Source organism: Notechis scutatus, chromosome 6, assembly GCF_049901735.1.
Source record: "Notechis scutatus isolate UNSWTSFEM ecotype Mainland chromosome 6, rNotScu1.2, whole genome shotgun sequence".
Lineage (NCBI taxonomy): Eukaryota > Metazoa > Chordata > Lepidosauria > Squamata > Elapidae > Notechis > Notechis scutatus.
The window spans coordinates 6,113,307-6,126,386 of NC_142014.1; the positions used below are offsets into that span (position 1 = coordinate 6,113,307).

General features: G+C 41.3%; 1 protein-coding gene across 1 annotated transcript in view; it reads left to right on the forward strand.

The window, feature by feature from the left end:
* ZNF277 (zinc finger protein 277) overlaps nucleotides 1-13,080 on the forward strand; it is a 61,640-nt gene that overhangs the window by 32,814 nt on the left and 15,746 nt on the right. The window contains exon 7 of the mRNA XM_087969282.1: nucleotides 5,476-5,608. Within this exon, the coding sequence (XP_087825408.1) occupies nucleotides 5,476-5,608 (133 nt within the window). The remainder of the gene's footprint in view (nucleotides 1-5,475; nucleotides 5,609-13,080) is intronic.

Genomic DNA, 13,080 nt, shown 5'->3' on the forward strand with positions numbered 1-13,080 from the left:
GAGTCTTCTGGGAGCAAAAACGCACCTTCTGAGGCCAGAAAACTCCCAAAATGGAGTGTGGAGGGTGCTGCTTGCCCCTCCCATGCTCTATTTTTTTTCTTCCTGAGCCCCAGAGGAGCCTTCTGGGAGCAAATACGCCCCCTCAGAAGCTCTTCTGAGGCCAGAAATCTCCCAAAATGGAGCGTGGAGGGTGCTGTGCCCCTCCCATGCTCTGTTTTTTTTCTTCCTGAGCCCCAGAGGAGTCTTCTGGGAGCAAAAATGCCCCCCCCGGGGCTTCTAGGAGGCCCAGAAGGCAAAAATGGGGGGGGGGGGTGCAAAAAAGCAAAAAAAAAGCAGAAGAAGCAGCCACCAGGCCACACCCATAGAACTGGTAATAAAAAATTTTGAATCCCACTACTGGCAGTGGCGCCTTCTTGGAACCGTTGAAAGGACTGGTTGTAGACTGGAGATAGATGATGGCATATCCCTGCCCCTGATGACACAGAATAACCTCCAGGTGGCCTCAATAACTCACTAAAAGAATGCAAATGTCCAGTTGACTTCAAGGAGTATAAATCCTTCCATTCCCCACTATCCAGTTAGCTCTGACTAAGGTTCTTGAATCAGTAGTGAAAATGTCTTCAAAGAAAAAACAGAAAGTCCAGTTGCCTCTTCAGAAAGCATCTTTATGGTATTAGTTTTGTTTTATAATGGTAGCTTCATGTTCTGTTTTAAATTTATATATTTATTTCTCTTTTTTCTTCACTTGTTTAATGAATAAAAAGATGAATTATCACTGTTCTGAATGTTATATCATTTCTGAAACTCTCTATTACTGATTTTCCTGACACCTATTTAATTATGGAAGGATTTGGGAGGCTTTTAATATTGCTGTGGGTAGTGATGTCACAGCAATAGCAACAGCAAGGGAACGGAGCTCTCCTTACCCTGTGTTGGCTTCTGCATGTTCGTGGGCTCTGGAGGGAGCCAAAACCACCTTGGAGGGGTGGTGAAGCAAAGGAGAAGTGCCTTGTGAGGTTCCAGGGGAGAACACAATTCCCCTGTAGAGCCCCCAGACTATTACTCTCTAAGCCATGACACAAAGAAGAGGCAGCCAAAATGGCCACCACACAGCTTCAACCTAAGAAAAGTGCAAGAGCAGAGTTAGTGACAGTGTGGAACTGGGTGAGAACTATCCCTTTTGCTTTAAAATATAGCCCTGAGAAGAATATTCAGAAAAGAGGACTCAATTATATTAAGTGGCTGCGATCTAGCTACTGGAGTAAACACTAACATTATAAAAATGGAAGGAAGTGAAGAAAGAAAACCAAATTTGTTAAAAATATAAAAAAATGGATTTTTAGATTAAATAAACATTGGCTTTGGATAGGCATTTATAAAAATACTGAAATATACTGGTGAAACTCGAAAAATTAGAATATCGTGCAAATGTTCATTTATTTTAGTAATGCAACTTAAAAGGTGAACCAAATATATGAGATAGACTCATTACATGCAAAGCAAGATAGTTCAAGCTGTGATGTGTCATAATTGAGATGATTATGGCTTACAGTTGATGAAAACCCCAAATCCACAATCTCAGAAAATTAGAATATTGTGAAAAGGTTCAATATTCTAGGCTCAAAGTGTCCCACTCTAATCAGCTAATTAAGCCATAACACCTGCAAAGGGTTCCTGAGCCTTTAAATGGTCTCTCAGTCTGGTTCAGTAGGAAGCACAATCATGGGAAAGACTGCTGACCTGACAGTTGTGCAGAAAACCATCATTGACACCCTCCATAAGGAGGGAAAGCCTCAAAAGGTAATTGCAAAAGAAGTTGCATGTTCCCAAAGTGCTGTATCAAAGCACATTAATAGAAAGTTATGTGGAAGGAAAAGGTGCACAAGCAGCAGGGATGACCGCAGCCTGGAGAGGATTGTCAGGAAAAGGCCATTCAAAAGTGTTGGGGACTTTCACAAGGAGTGGACTGAGGCTGGAGTCAGTCAAGAGCCACCACACACAGATGGATCCTGGACATGGGCTTCAAATGTCGTATTCCTCTTGTCAAGCTGCTCCTGAACAACAAACAACATCAGAAGCGTCTTACCTGGGCTAAAGAAAAACAGAACTGGTCTGTTGCTCAGTGGTCCAAAGTCCTCTTTTCTGATGAGAGCAACTTTTGCATCTCATCTGGAAACCAAGGACCCAGAGTCTGGAGGAAGAATGGAGAGACACACACTGCAAGATGCTTGAAGTCCAGTGTGAAGTTTCCACAGTCTGAGTTGATTTGGGGAACCATGTCATCTGCTGGCGTTGGTCCACTGTGCTTCATTGTCCAGGGTCAACACAGCCATCTACCAGGAGATTTTGGAGCATTTCATGCTTCCTTCCGCAGACGAGCTTTATGGGAATGCTGACTTCATTTTCCAGCAGGACTTGGCACCTGCCCACACTGCCAAAAGCACCAAAACCTGGTTCAATGACCGTGGGATTACTGTGCTTGATTGGCCAGCAAACTCGCCTAACCTGAACCCCATAGAGAATCTATGGAACATTGCCAAGAGAAAGATGAGAGACATGAGACCCAACAATGCAGAAGAGCTGAAGGCGCTATTGAAGCATCCTGGTCTTCCATAACACCTCAGCAGTGCCACAGGCTGATAGCTTCCATGCCATGCCACATTGAGGCAGTAATTGCTGCAAAAGGGGCCCAAACCAAGTACTGAGTACATATGCATGCTTCTACTTTTCAGAGGTCCAATATTGTTCTATGCACAATCCTTGTTTTATTGATTGCATGTAATATTCTAATTTTCTGAGATTGTGGATTTGGGGTTTTCATTTGTCAATTATGACAAATCACGGCTTGAACTATCTTACTTTTCATGTAAATGAGTCTATCTCATATATTAGTTTCACCTTTTAAGTTGCATTACTGAAATAAATGAACTTTTGCACGATATTCTAATTTTTTGAGTTTCACCTGTATATAAAAAACCAACGTAACATTCATTTTGATATATCTGGAATTTATTAAAATCTGATTAAAAGACGAGACAAAGTGAAAACTGATTTAAGACCGCCACCTTCTGACAAAGAAAAAAATAACATCCCCAAAATTTTGAAAAGACATAGTGTATGGAGAAATAAGAGAATTTTATTATTAAAAGACCCTTGAAAGCTACAATATTAGACTCAACTGATAGAGGGATGTATGAAGATCTCACCCTTGGACTATTTGAAAGAACAGATTGATCAACTTCAGGACATAAAGATCCCTGGACATTGGATATTTGGGGTTTTGTTTCAGTTTGAAAAGTGGCTTTGGCTTGGATAAAGGACAGTTGGACAATTGGTTGGGAAGAAATAAGAGACAAAAATAAAGATGAGAAATTGCGTTGGATTTTCAGGAAATAAAAGATGTACTAACAAGAGGATTTGAGGAAATTTTGAATAAAATACAAAACATGGGTGCGGTGTTGGAAATTGAGACACAAATGACAAGAAGAAAGCCAGGAGGTCCACTAAGAGGAGGAGCCAACTGAGAGAGCAACCAGATAAAGAGGAAATAAAAATAAATATAATGATTGGTTTAAACCAGGGTATCCAACCTTTCACCTTCCTGGGCCACATTAGAAGATGAAAATTTGGTTTGGGCCGCACATATAATAAATTATTATAAAATAATTATATTATAAAATTATATAATAAATTATAAATTATTTTTATTATTTATTATTAATTATTTATTAAAAATTATTTATTTTTATTAATTTTCGGCCAAATTTTGCGGGGGAGGGGGGAAGAAAGCTCGCCCGCCTCGCGCCTACCTCTCCTCCTGCAAATGTCCCGCTGGATGCGGCAGGACTGGAAGACGAGGACCGGGAGGCTCGGTGCAGCAGCAGCAGCGGTGGCAGCAGCGGCGGCAGGGCAGAAGCGGCAGCGGTGGCGGCGGCGGGGCAGAAGCAGCAGCGGCGGCGGGGGCAGAAGCGGCAACGGCGGCGGCGGGGCAGAAGCGGCGGCGGCGGGGCAGAAGCAGCGGTGGTGGTGGGGGCAGAAGCAGCAAAGGCAGCGCCCGCCTTTTCTACAAGCCTGGTTTAAACCAAGGGGAGAGTATTATAAGGGAAATTAAACAGGAATTGGAATTGCAAAGATAATTTTTTGGGAGAAAGATAGTGGTGAGAGTAGATAACTTGAAAATGATACAATGGAATATAATAGAGAAGGGAGACAGAAATGTAAGAGAGGAATATGGGAGACAAGCTAAGAAGCGAAAATCTACAGCTTTAATGCAAGTGAGAGACCATGGTTAAAAGAAAAAAGAGTATGATTTTATAGAACTGTGTATTATTAGTTAAGATAGATAACTGCTAAAGGTAATAAATAATATTAACATGCTATTGTAGGAAAAGGAATGATATGGAATTTGATTGACGTAAAAATAATATTGTGAAGTACTGTATAAATAATGAAAGGCTATAATTTAACAAAAAAACTGTATTATTAGAATTGCATAACCTATTAAATGTAAATATGATGAATACTATTGTATTTTTATAAAAATGTGACTAGAAAGGGGAAATTTTTAAAAAAATATAATAGTGGCATATTTAGAAATTAAATAGGGGATAAACAATGGAAAATTATAATTTAATATTAATTTGTGAATTGTTAATAGGCTATATAATCTGGTAAACACTGCAGATATGATTATTAATATATAATTGGAAGTAAAAGGAAGAAATTAAGAAAATATAAATTGATACAAAATAACATATTGCAATATTGAATAACTAAGATCGATAATTTAACAAAATATATGTACTAATATCAAATTTTAAAAGATTGTCAACTATATTAAACAAGAGGAATATTGTCATGTTTGTATCAAAATGTAAGACACTACGGAACCACAATGATATTTTTGTAGTTATAAAAAATAAAACATTTATTACAAAAAAAACATTGCTGTGGTTTAATTATAAAATAAGTCATATTGTTATGGGTTGGTAATAAAATAGGTGATATTTGAGCCTCGATTCCGGGCACTTTAATTTTTATTTTTAGATTTTTTTTAAATTCCATCTTTTTTTCATATGCAGCTCATGACACAAAAATACCAATATTCTTTTCTTGTTTTCCCACTACAATAAGTTGTTCCATGAGGTGAGTTGGGCTAAGAGAGAGAGATGATTGGTCAAAGTCACCCAGCTTGGTTTTTCATACCTAAAGTGGGATTAGAATTCAGTCTCTTGGTTTATAGTCTAACACCCATTACATTAAACTGCCTCTCCAATGTAATAATTGAATAGAGTTGATTGTAGATGCTGCAGAGGTTGCTTGAATGATTTATTAATAAACATTTTTCTTAAATGTCTTTCTGATATGCCTATATGTCTTACATATTTAAAAATGAACTATTTTGGTTAGCATCACAAGTAATTTTGCTAATTGATAGTATTATAATAATTTCATTTTTCTTTTGCTAACTCTTAGTTTCCAATGTTTATACTGTGAAAAAACATTTGGGGATAAGAACAAACTCAAGGACCACATGAGAAAGAAGCAACATCGTAAAATCAATGCTAAAAACCAAGAATATGACAGATTTTATATTATTAATTATTTGGTATGTATTTAACTTATATTTCCTTTTAATTATATTGAATTAATACCAAGTTGCATTTTAGATCAACAATAAAATATGTCAAGAAATCCTTGATTAATTATACTTGATTAATTGCTTGGCAGCCTTAGGTGGTTGAGATATACTTAAATAAAGAATCTCAGGTTGCAAACCTTCGTTAGTTAATACAATGTATTACAATTCTTTATTTCAGAACTCCTACAAATAATTAAGCAATATTTTAAGTTGTTTAGAAAAAATATAGTAAGCATGCAAAACATGTGCTATGTTCCAATCCTCATAGTAATTTCAGAGTTTTAGATCCTGTTGATATTTCTGGACTCATGAAATGAAGAGGTAATTGGATTGAATATAAATACTTTGCTATTTCACAATTTTAGGTAATACAGATTCCTCCTGCATAAAATCACATGTTTTAAATTGGCAGTGAAAGGCCAAGCTCTTGTCACAAAAATCACATACGGTAGTAGCTATGTATTGATTTTTTTTTTGTTGGATCACTTGCAGTACCTAGAGAAATGTATAAAAATTCCCAGTGATAAAACTGAAAGTCAGGAAAGTTAACAATGCCATCAGATTATTTGTACCTTGTTCATTTTGAAGTACAGGTAATCCTCGAATTACGACAGTTTATTTTGTGGCTGCTTGAAATTACACAACAAGTGTTTACGAAAAGTCCTGAAATTATGAATGTTGCTGCAACATGGCAGTCATCTGCCGTTACAAACAACCGCAGAGACGCTGCAACATTCACCCTATTCCCCCCTTACTTGCTAAAACTGCTTCCCCCCTCCAATCCTACTGTGCCAGCCTCACCTTGCAAAGAACCTGTGGTTTCTTTTACCTTGAGGTTTTTGAAAGCTCCCTGCATGAATTTGATGGCTTGCTCCATCATCCAGTCAGCTTGGCCCTGTTCTCTGCCCATCTCTTCCTCCACCTCTTCCAGTTTTTCCAGCTCCATCCTCTGTTCTGCTCGGGATTGCCATGGTTTCCGCAGGTGAAAGTCACCGCCAAGGTCTTCTCTTCCCAGTCCTCCTTTCTTCCAACTCCCAGGGACCACCATTTGGAGAGATCCAACCCGGGAAGAGGCCTAGATGAAGCCTTCCCCCAGCATTCGATCTCTGGTCACTCCCTCGAGCCAAAATTGTGTGCATGGTCCCCACATTAGAGGTGATGTCCTCTCCAGGCTGATCACAATTGCAGATTCCACTTAATCTCAGACCTGCTCCAGTTTGATCCCTTAAGGAAGTAAAACTCTCAACTCCAATTAAAGTGAAAAAGGCACTTTTACTAAGGAATACTGATTGCAGTAGAGTCCAGCAGAATCTGAATTCCCACGCAGAAATACAGAACTAAACCCCCAGTTTCCCTAGCCCTTCCCCCATAGTCCATAGCATAGCCAATCCAGCATCCCCCTGAAGTTATGAGAAATTCTTGAGATGCTTGAGTTTGTGAAATTCTACACTTTAGGGCAAACGGCCTTGAGGATGCCAGGGCACCAGCACAAATTGGATTCCAGGTGGCTTTGTTCTTCAACTGCCAATTTCCCCTCTCAATTCCCCTCTCAGTCATCATAGAAGTGTACAGCAATCTCACCATTTCCCCCCTTGACAAAAAAACTTTTATTGTCACTTTAAACGTACATTATTGGCATACATTAAAATGAAATTTTATTGCATACAGCTATCAAAGGGTCACCACCTCCAACATACACTACATAAACATGACAAATAAATAAATAAATATGTCTATACCCATACATATTATATGACACAGAGAAACAACACAATCTAGTTCTTCTCCAGGTGCACCAAGCTAAGATGAAGCACACAGGAAATTCCATCATCTATAGAGTGGTATTTCTGATAGGGAAACTGTAATGAGTCAAATGTGGGGAAGGGATGAAACCATATAATCCTTTATCAATCTTTCAAAACATTTCATCATAATGGAAGTGAGCGTAATTGGACGGTATCATTAAGGCATGTATAAATTTTGGGGGCACTGGGTACAATGATTGCAGTCTAAAAACATGATGCAACTAGAGACTGAAAATGTCTGTGAGAACTGCACACTCTTTAAGTACTCAGGGATATTATCAGGACCCACAGCTTTTTGAGTGTTGACTTTCCACAGCACCTTTCATATGGCAGTTGTATCAAACCTGAGTACCTGTTCATCAGGAAGGGGAACAGCCTTCCTTGCTGGAACATTGTTTGCAGCCTCAAAATAGGCCAAAAAACTTATTTCGCTTGTTTAGAAAATAGTGTCAGTCTTACGTGTCAGGGAAGATGCCTTATAGTCAGGGGTGGGATTCAAATTTCTTAACAACCGGTTCTGTGGGCGTGGCCTAATTTGTGGGTGTGTCTCGGTCATGTGACTGGCTGGGCGTGGCTTGCTGACTGGCGTGGCTAGGTGGTCATGTGATGGGGTGGGCGTGGCCAGGTGGTCATATAACGGGTGGGCGTAGCTAGATGGCCATGTGACTGGCAAACCAAATATAAGTGGTCCTTGCTTAGACATTTGTGTATATGCATCCAATACTTTCTTCCTTTACGCTATATATTCAAAATGGGCAATGATTTTTGTGTGTGTATGCATGTGTGTAGCATGTGTATATGTGTGTTATGTATGTGTATGGATATGTATATAGATTTAACTTTTAATGTGTGCCAGTGTACTTATAGTAAAAAAATGACAATAAAAGTTATCTTATCCTATCTTCGTTCTTTCCTTCTCAACCCCATTCCTCCTCACACCCTATTTTGTGTTGGCTTCCCAGCCAAGTACTTACCAGGGCTGATCCTGTTTAGCTTTCTAAAATCAGTTTACTGAAATAAATACCAAACTGAACTGCCCAATAATTTACCTACCATCACTAATTTGATTTCAGTGTAAACAGCCAATCTGTAGTATTACTAAATTTTGCTAGGCATCTGCTGCATATTATTCTCTCTTCCTTGATAATCTAGATGAGAGGTCCCCAAACTTGGCAACTTTAAGACTTGTGGACTTCAGCTCCCAGAATTCTACAACCAGCTATGTCCACAAGTCTTAAATTTGTCAAGTTTGGAGACCCCTGACATAGATCAACCACATGTACATGAAGTACATACAAAGCACTTCCACACAATACAAATGGGTTACAAAGACAAAAGGATGAAAAATGGGAGACACTGATTATAGCATAGACAAAAAAAATCATATATAATTATTGGGTAGGGGATGATAGCAAAAAAGTAACATAAACCACTCATGGTTAGAACTTGAGGAGCCAAAATGAGGGAGAGGGGCAGCTTTAAATGCTTTCTTAATGTTACAGTAAGCTAAATCCAGGGTATTCCCACCTCTAGCAGCAAAGTCCACATATTGATGGAAATTAGGAAGGGTTGCTTTAAAGTCAGTCTGATTGAAATCCCCTACCACAGTGAAAACTCCCTCTGGATGGATAGTTTGCAAGTCATTGATAGTGCTATAAAGAACACTCGCGGCTTCATTCTTGTTGGCACTGGGGGGAATATACACAGCTATGTTTAGAATGACAGTGAATTCTCTTGTCTACATTTAACAGCCAAACACTCAACATCAGGAAAGCACTGGCTGGAGACTACCTTAGCATTAGTACAACAGACATGATATTCTTCCGATTAAAATCGGAATTCTGATTTTTTAGGGAATCGCCCCCCCCCTTCCCCCCCCTTCTTCTCCTCCTTCCCCTTCCCTCGGAGGCCCCGAGTCAGGAGTTGCTACCACTGGCGCGGCTCTGCGTGGCTCCAGTCCCGCGTTGCCTCAGGAAGGGAAAGGCAAAAAGGAAGAGCCGCGGCAGCGCTTTGCAACGGCAGCAGCGGCTCCTGGTTTTGCCTTTCCCTTCCCGAGGCAACGCGGGACTGAGCCGCGAGCCGCGCCAGCGGTAGCAACTCCTGACAGCCCCAGCCGGATACCTGAGCGGAGCCGGGCGGGCGGGCAGTGCGGCGGAGCCCGGGCGGGCGGTGCGAGCGGAGGCCGCTGAGCGGCAGGAAAAGGGAGCTGGGCAGCGATTTCTTGGCGCGCGGTGGGGGTGTCTCTTTTGGCCGGCCCCGATTTTTTTTTCAGAGGGGAATATCATGCCTGGTACAACCATCTCTCATTAATATAAATACATACACCCCACAACAGGATTTTCCACTCAAAGCACAGCTCCTGTCCAGCTGAAATGTTGAAAAGCCCATCATACTGATGGCATTGTCTGAAATAGATGACTTTAACCATGTCTCTGTCAGGATAATAGCACAGCAGTTTCTCACTTCCTTGTTCATGGCCAGCTCAAGATTCAGATCATCCATTTTAGTTTCTAGGGAGCAAATGTTGGCAAACAAGACAGTTGGAAACGGTGCTCCATGCGGATTAGCCCTCACTTCCCCCACTGATGATACAATTCTGGTGAGGCGTGAAGCTGGAGCTGGTGGTTCTGACAGAACACTTATTTCCTCAACGTACCCTAGCTTTTTTCCAGCTGTTATCTTTTTATTTAAAAGTAAATAAACATGGGAAAATGTGTAGTACTCTTGACAGAACCCTGCAGTTAGAGATGTTAACACCTTACTGGCCCGGCAATATTAATAAATCTTACTGCTCTCCAACAGTTTATCCTAGAGAGTAAGGCATCCCTCACTTAATTACAGTATTTTATTTTCCCAAATGACATAATGAAATCTTGTTATGAGCTATTTTAATGGATACACCATTTACCTGACATGTTTTAACAGCTCTGAAACTTCTGAATACAGTATACTGCATTCTGTGCCTGCCTCATTTGACATAATTACCCCCAGAAGCAATATATAACAGATTGATGCCTTCACATTTTTATCTCTTTCCCCTGGTGTTTTTCCTAACCCTAACTGCCATGTCCGAAGTCTTCACTCCGGTCCGAAGCAGACAGGGGACGCCATCCTGAAACCTGATTGACTGCCTCGTCTGACAGCCCAGTATAAAAGTGCCGTCAGACGGCATGTTCAATGATGCTTTACGATCAACCAGAGCTGTCACTGTTAGCGTTAATAAACCGTTGGCAACCGATTAGCTTGTCTCACCTCAATTCTTCCCACCGATGTTCTCGGAATACAACACTAACCCTGGGAGGCTATTAGCCTTATGAATTCCTGCTAGAATTTGGCTGTAAATTGGACCCCTCTGTCCGAGATAATGCAGTCACTTCATGCAGTCAATAGATTTTCTACAGAAGCGTCCTGGCTAACTCCTTGGCTGACGGGCAAGCTACAAAGTGAGCTTGCTTGGACAACTACAGTCAACTACAGTCCAGATTATAGTATTCCCCCCACTTTCTGGGAGCTTCTCTATAAAGTCCATGGCTATTTCCTCCCACGGCCAAGTTGGCTCAGCCACTTGCTTGTAGCAATCTCAGGGTCTTTCCCGGTCTCTGCTTCATGGAAGCACAGTGCAACTTTTTACATTGCTTTCTATGTCTCTTTTCATGCCTGGCCACCAGAACTATTGTTTGGTCAAGTGTAGGATTTTTAGGAACCCAAAGTGGCCATCTTGATTAGCGTCATGGCTGCGTTGCAAGACTTGCATCCATAGCCTTTCAGGAATGTACAGTTTGTCTCCTTTCCAAGCCAATTCCCCCCTTAACGTTGACTCCCTTTGGTGGACCCTCAAACTTGTATCTGTTTGTAGTTCTTTTTTCATCTATTGGGTCAAAGCTTCACTGGGGTTCAGGGTTTTCTTCTTCACCTGCTGCCAAGAGGTCACTTGCACGGCCAACTGTTTCGTAGGAATAATAGAATTAACTACTTCCTCTTGGGTGCTTTTATATTGGGGCATGCAGAATAGTGTGTCAGTGAGGAAATCTTTCCCCAGGGGATATACTTCAATGTGAATTCAAACCAATTGAAGTACTGGGCCCACCACACCTGCTTTGGGGGAAGTTTGCAGGGGGTTCTCAATGCTTCCAGATCTTTGTGGTCGGTCCATACTTCAAAAGGGATTTTACAGCCCTTTAAGAACTGTCTCCATATCATCAGTAGCCACAACAGGCTTCTTTCTCCCATATCACCCAATGTCTCTGTCCCAGTCAGTTTCCGGGATGTGTAGACTCATGGTTGCAGGTTCCCCTCTTTGTTCTTTTGGAGGAGGACTACCGCCACTGCCACATTGCTGGCATCTGCCTGGATCACGAATGGTTCCTCAGGGTTGGGGTGCTTTAGGATCAGCTCATCTGTAAATAGTCTCTTAAGTTTCTCAAAGTCCACATGGCATTTCATTATCCAGTTTACCAGTTGGCTGGGCTGGTTCTCCCCCCCTCCCCCAATCTTCAATAGCTCCGTGATCAGTAAGGCAATCTTCACAAAGGACAGGATGGATTAACTATAAAAGTTTGCAAAGCCCAGGAAACTTTGCAATTGTTTGCAGGTCCATGGGGATTGCTTTCACCTTCCCCAGGTCCATCTCCATCCCCTCACATGACACTATATTCAAGAAGTCTAGGATGGTCTTATGGAATTCTCATTTTGACAGTTTGGCATACAACTTGGTGTTCAGGAGTTTTTCCAGTATTTTGTGTACTAATTTCACATGTTCCTCCATCATCTCAGAATAGATTAGAATGTCATTCAGATACACCAGGACCCCTTTGTATAGATGCTGGTGCAGCATTTCATTTATTAGTTGCATGAACACAGCTGGGGCTCCCTGTATTCCAAAAGCCATTACCCTAAACTGGTAGCATCCTAACGGGCAATCGAAGGCGGTCTTCCATTCGTTGCCTTCTTTGATTCTCACTCAGTAATATGCCTCCCTGTTCTGACCCAATCTGGTCCCAAGAGAGCAAACATAAGACAAAGGCAGCAGCTCACACCTTTTAAGGTTTCATTCTGTTTCTTCACAGATAAAAGGCTGCTTCCAACTAATTAGCTCCGACAAGAAAGAGCCTTGCCAAGTTGTTCTTCAAGGCTGCCAAAAACCCACAGATAAATAGTTTACAAGAGTTTTCAAATACTAACTATAATGTCTACAAGGCTGAGTTTCAGAGTGTCTTTGTCTTCTGCAAAGAATTCTTCTTCAAACCTGGTTTTCTTGAGGGAGGGGCCATTACTTTGCAGCCTTACTCCCGAGTCGCCCATGCTGCTGTAACTACTCTCTCCTACGAGCAATCCTACGTGCACGCGCCCTTGGCACAGGTTCCTTGGGAACCTCCTCATCACTGCTGCCAGCCCTCACAATCTGAAGGCAGCAGTCCACTCCCTAATGATCCTGGCCCCTCATCTGAGTCCTCGCTCTCCTCCACCGTCCGCACCTGCCAGCTTACCACAGCACTCTCTGAGGTCCAGTTTGATGAACACCTTCTTTTTGGCTAAATGTCCCAGCATATCTTTCATAAGGAGGACCAGGTATATGTTTTCCACATGCGTACAGTTTATCCCCTAAACTCTACACATCAATGATCCATCTTTTTT